A 6,000-nucleotide genomic window follows, 5' to 3' on the forward strand; every position below is an offset into this window, starting at 1 on the left:
TGATAGATAGTCCTGATAGTGATAGAACCTAAAGAGAAAATTTGGTCATCAGAGAGGAGGCAACTATGAGATCTCAAGAATTTGTAACAGCACCAGTATTAATACTTTAAAAGGCTGTCTAGTTGAATGTACTGGCAAGAAATAACATGAGCATCATATAACTTAGATTACCAATATAGAAAACGTGACCTCTGCTTTTGGTGACACATGGTGCTCTAAGGGAGAAGATTAATTTTCAGTTTTGCAGGTGTGCTGGCAGTCTATCTTCTACTGCTTAGAAAACATTACTGTTTTCCCAAAGTATCTGTTGCTTTTGAAATTGGAAGTTACTAAAAGGTGTCAAAGACAGTCTGCAGCTTCCAACTTTTCCAAGAGATGATCTAAATAGTGTTGTGATCAAAACTGGGACAATCTAAGTAGTGGAGAACTCCAGACTGCAGCAAACATGCTTTAAATACCTGCCTTTGGGTTTTGTAGTTTGTTTGGTTTATTTTTTTTCTTTGCTTCTGACAGGAATTGTAACAGTAAGAATCAATCATTGTATAATTCTGAAAAGCCTTACCATGCATGGTGTTTCTTCTCTTCAGATGGAGTAAGTTTACCCATGAATGGAGGCAGATACAAGAGGGGACTTCAGTAAATTAATTCTATTGCTCATCCATGACCTCTTTTGCTTAGTTTAACAGGCGCCATCACTGCAGGTGCTGTGGCAGGCTGGTGTGCAGCTCTTGCTCCACCAAGAAAATGGTAGTAGAAGCTTGCAGAGAAAATTTGTCTCGTGTATGTGATCAGTGCTATAGGTACTACAACAGAGGACATCTGCCTGGCTTGGTACAAGACACAAGCACGTAAGTCCTTCCATTCTGGTTCTCTTCAGTTTCATGCACACAGCAGAGTACGTGAATGCAATGAAAGAGAAATGAGCATTGGAGTTCATCTGGATAATACAATATGAGCTTTTTTGCCTTCAGCTGTTGGGATTTTCAGGTTTGATAGGAGATGTTCCTTTTGCTTCAGCTTACTTTTCAAATTAAAAAGAATACTGAAGAGCCAGACAACAGTGTCTTTAATTCTTTAAGCAATGATCATTAATGATCAATTGATCATTAAACCCAAGATTGAATGCTTTGATACAAAACATACTCAGCACAAAGTACTACAGTGTGACAACGTCACACGTTGACTAGCTCTGCTGAACGTATCAGTGTTTTAATGTTATTCCGCAATCCCTTGATTTTGACCCCTTGAACTCTTGGGGATTCAAAAGCGAGTTCGTTATGAGATAGGCTTTGAAATTGCCCTTATTCAAAGGGACAGCTGTAATGACAGATTTTCCTGATGTAGTTGCTTTAAGCTGAGAATTGGACTGAAGTGTGTTTTGTGCATATTAGGCCAGCTGGTGAAAAGTGCAGCTGAAAAGAGTGAGTTTTACTCTGTGTGACACTGTCAAGCCTGCTGATAACAGATAACAGTAAAACTCACTTTCCCAGCTGCATTTCCTCTTTTCCTAGCAAGCCTGCAGATAGCAGTATCCGCTATGACAGTATCAGCACGCTTGCTAGGAACGGAGGAATACTGTGCAGATCTGAAAAGGAACCTCTGAAAAAACAAGCAGTCACCTCTAGCTAAACCAGTTTGTGTCAGAATGTTGCTTGCGCTGCCAGATTAGGTCAGCAGAGCCTAGCGGTGAGCTTGAATGCCACCTGTCATGTTCTAATTAATTGCTTAAGTGTGTGGGGTTTTTTTTATACTCACTCTATTTGTATATAAAAACCAACTAAATCTTAAGGACAGAGACCTGGATGCCAAGAACTTCATTCTAGCTCTGCTATATTCTGACACTGAGCAGTTCTTCTTGTTCTCAGCGCCAGCTTTTTTATGATGCGTGCAACAGCACTTTTCCTACAGAAGGTGTAGGTCAAATACAACAGGGCAGGGCAATAGGTCAGAGAGTGCAGGGGGAGAGGGATGTTGAATTTTTCGTAAGACTGTTCTGAAAAGGCTAGCCATATTGGTCTCTCTTTTAAAACTGTTTTCCCTGGTGTGCTGGAGTAGGCATGATGTTTCTTTTTGTCATTTTATTGCAGCAGAAAAGAAGGTCAGAACCAAGTGGAAGGTAAGGAACAGAGTAATGTTAAACTTTAATTTTTTTAAAGTGCCTGATTAGCGACAGTGTTAAGAGATAGGAAGCTGATACATCTAGCTGTAGCTGAGGGATGATCAAAACTTCAGGTACAAAATGTGACTGATGGTTTTTGCATGTGCAGGCTGAAACTGAGCATTCCAAACTTCTGTGAATGGAAACTGAAATTTAGGAGAGATACCTGAGACAATACTGAATGTGCTGGATGGGCACTAAAGGAAGGAACTGAAAAACAGCAGTTGGAGGATGCAGTTTGCATACCAGAAACAGTCAGTGAGAGGCTGTGGTATGAGTAGGAGTTAATTAGCCCATTACAGAGCTGTGCTGAGCGATCCTCTTTTTACAAACCATGATAGTACAACTCTGAATAGCACTGCACTGTGCCATGGCATTTGATACCCCATGCTGGCTGGAGGTAGCACAGGATGAGGCCCCTCTCGTGGGTCTCATCGTGTGAATATAGACTAGTAATGTCTCTTCAGTGCCTCAGTTTCCACATCTTAACACTTCAGGAGTAATGACAAAATTTAGCTGACTTTTTTCTCTGCCATTTTTCCTCAGACGGTATTTACTGTTTGTTGCTTAGCCCAGTGTTTGAGATGATTCTGCAAAATTTTCCTATGCTGACATGGCATTCTGGCAGACCTAAACATAGTTATTTGAAGTGCTTGTAGCAATAATGTGAAACACAGTGCAAAATTTGCATTTGTGCTACAAAACAAATGAGAATATTTTTCCTTACGTGTCCTTTTTCAAGTATGATGGGCTATTTGAGCTTTTCTTTTTTTTGCTGTTGACAGAAGTTTACTGGTACCTTTGTTACAAGATGGAAACAGCTGAAATGCCATTTCCGAGCTGCTGCTTCTGGTTAGATATTTCTCTTTGCCTCCAGCATTGCTACACATCACTGGGCCCATATGATCATATGATTCATTCAGTAGGAGTGGATAAGAACAGTGTGGAAATCTGCAGATTTAAGAGGGAAAGTGTTTTGTTCTGCTTTTCTAACTTACCTGAGACTGTGAAGAAGACTTATCAAATATTTTCAAGCCTGGTTTATTCCAATTATTCCAGTTTCCAGTTCAATTTAGAAATAGCACTTTTCTCTTTTCTTTTTCCCCCCCCTACTATTTTAGAGTTAACACTTTAACAGTCCTTTTGTGAAATCTAGAACAGTGAATTGTGAGACTACTTAAAAAAGAAATCAGGGAAAAGAGAAAAGGTCAGGGGAAAAAGTAGTGAATTAGCATTATTCTCCCATTTGCTAGCATTGTGAGATTGACCATTGTTTTTCTGCCAGGAACTGGAGTCACAGATTTGAGCTTCAGAGGGCTTGTGCATTCTCAGCTACACTCAGATGGTAGAAAATATTTGATTTGTAGCTATTCTGGGTTACTACTTTCAAAACAGAAATTTCCTTAATCCAGAGGAAAGAAAGACTTTACAGAAATGACATTTCTTGAATAATTTGATCAAAACTCCAATTTTCTGCAATACTGTTTTATCAGAAAACTTAATGTAAGGAGTTCGTTCATCTTCTCACAATCTTTTATCTTAAGGCTGCTGGACTATATGTACAAATAACCTGAATTCTAAAAAGAAGAGACAGGCATTTAATTGAATTTACCCTTTCTTTTACAACTGGTTCTTAAATTTTCCTTTTTAGCTATAACCCACAGCTTTTATATTTCCACTTTCCTTCCTGCTCAGAAATATTTAATAACTTGCCTGAGGGAAGGCTGAAGAGGGGAGGTTGCTGTGCTTGATATCCAAAGCTTGGATAATAATTTGAAGACGTATTACTAGAGCCAGATTTTGATGACAAGGTGTTGGCAACAATGAGAGTAAGTCTAGGTACAATTTGCCAGCCTGCTGAAGAATGGAAATGTTACTGTAGTCTGTGTGTTGGACATGTGATACTGGCAGGAGGTGACACAATGAGAGGATTACAGATAACTGTTTTATGATTATAGGAATACTCTGCGTTATGTGCCCTTAGCTTGGTTTGTTTCTTCTTGTACAATGATTCTACCTGGTGCTTTCGTCTTGGCTGCAGAAACTTCTAATAATGAATACTCCACAGTGGTGCAAATACTCAAGGCAACTGAGCTTGAATGGATTTTTTCCCTGAATGAAGAGGAGAATGAAATTGTACGCAGTGAATTTTATTATGAGCAGGTGAGGTCTGGAGAAAGAGAATCCAAGATAAGCAGTTCCCCAGAGAACTACCTCAATACCCATGTTTGTCTGTCTTTCCTTGAATTGTCAGGCTCCCAGCTCTTCCTTGTGTATTGCCATCCTTAGCCTGCACAGTGACAGCATAGTGTGTGGCCACCAACTGATAGAGCATTGCTGCAAATTATCCCAAGGGCTCACTAATCCTGAGGTGGATGCTGGACTCCTTATGGACATAATGAAACAACTGCTCTTCAGTGCCAAAATGATGTTTGTAAAAGCTGGAAGGAGCCATGACCTAGCTCTCTGTGACAGGTGATTTATCAGATGTTTGCTAAGATGTATTGAGTTATTGTTGAGATCATTATCCATTTTTTTACTCAGGAGCAGAGGGTGGGAGGGTTGTTTTGTGATTGTACTGTGGGCACTTTAGACAAGAAGAGAACTTCATAATGCAAGAATAATTTAAGAGTTCGAATAGTAGAAATTCAAGTAATATGACTACAGATACTCAGAGTAGGGAGAAAATTCTTAAAGACTGTGGTAAATATTCTCATACTCTGTCTGCTTTCAATCTATATTGAAATATGGGATTTTAAACCTGCACTTCCTGAGAATGAGCATTTTATGCTTTCCTGAAATTTTGTCCTACAGGGCTTGAGGTGGCAGGTGTCATATATGAATTTCACATGTACTATTTTTATTTGGTAACAAATAGCTGGTGTCCCACAATCAGCATCTGCCAGTGTTCCGCTGAATGTGACAAAAAACACCCCAATAAAAATTAGTCTGACTAGGATAGTGTGGTGGATAGAGAAACCTGGCATACTGGTGGTTAGGAGCCACTGTTCTGTGAGTTATCTTTGACATAAAGTTCTTTAAGTGTATGATAATAGTGAAAGTGTATCTATTTGTTCAACCTCTTTGTTTTCTCCCAGCTATATCAGCAAAGTGGATGTGTTGAATATTTTGGTTGCTGCTGCCTACCATCCAGTACCATCTTTGGACCAGATTTTTCTGCCTGCAGCAGTAACAAGATTAAGAAATCGGCTCCTGGAAGCAGAGTACTATCAGCTAGCTATAGAGGTAATGATGATGGAGGGATGTCAGTGTTAATAATGCTTCTGTAGTGGCTTTTGTTTTTTCTCCCTTCTGAGTTCAGATGGATGTGATGTGTGAAATGGACAATATTTAAACTGCTACAAACCGGGTTCAAGTTTTTAAACAGGGAATAAATAGTTTTTCGAACACAAAAAATTTATGAGAAGGAAAAGTCCTTCTGCTGCAGAGCAGGCTGCTGAAGGGAAGGGTAAGGGCCTTGTTTCCTGGTACACTTAAATTTGGAATGAGTTGACTGCAAGTGAGTCATTAAATGGAGGAATCTTGCATCCAGTAGAAGGGCTGAGACATTCTTTGTGGCAGGACTTTATCGGAAGCTTGTGTGTTTGATTTCATTTGTCTGTAATCCTACACCAGACACAGTAAGGCACCTTTCCCAAGCATTTACTTGGAAATCGGCAATGGTGGCAAATCTGTCAGAGCTCATCTGATGTGGTTTACCGTCTTTTGTCTTCCTCCTGCTCCCAGGATTTCAAAAGCCGCTGGTTTATGGCATTGCATTTTAAGAACAGGATTATGATACTACAAACAGGATTAGGACTTCTAAGGGATAATAAACAGCA

At 39.6% G+C, this 6,000-nt stretch overlaps 1 protein-coding gene across 1 annotated transcript in view; it reads left to right on the plus strand.

Moving 5' to 3' along the window:
- The window catches only part of ZFYVE26 (zinc finger, FYVE domain containing 26), a gene marked incomplete at its 5' end in the record, with an annotated part of 33,790 nt that overhangs the window by 19,148 nt on the left and 8,642 nt on the right, over positions 1-6,000 (plus strand). The window contains 5 exons of the mRNA XM_010184223.1: positions 679-848; positions 2,088-2,116; positions 4,200-4,321; positions 4,413-4,633; positions 5,257-5,404. Coding sequence (XP_010182525.1) covers positions 679-848; positions 2,088-2,116; positions 4,200-4,321; positions 4,413-4,633; positions 5,257-5,404 — 690 coding nt within the window. The remainder of the gene's footprint in view (positions 1-678; positions 849-2,087; positions 2,117-4,199; positions 4,322-4,412; positions 4,634-5,256; positions 5,405-6,000) is intronic.

Source organism: Mesitornis unicolor, unplaced genomic scaffold, assembly GCF_000695765.1.
Source record: "Mesitornis unicolor isolate BGI_N332 unplaced genomic scaffold, ASM69576v1 scaffold17265, whole genome shotgun sequence".
In the NCBI taxonomy this organism is placed as follows: Eukaryota; Metazoa; Chordata; class Aves; order Mesitornithiformes; family Mesitornithidae; genus Mesitornis; species Mesitornis unicolor.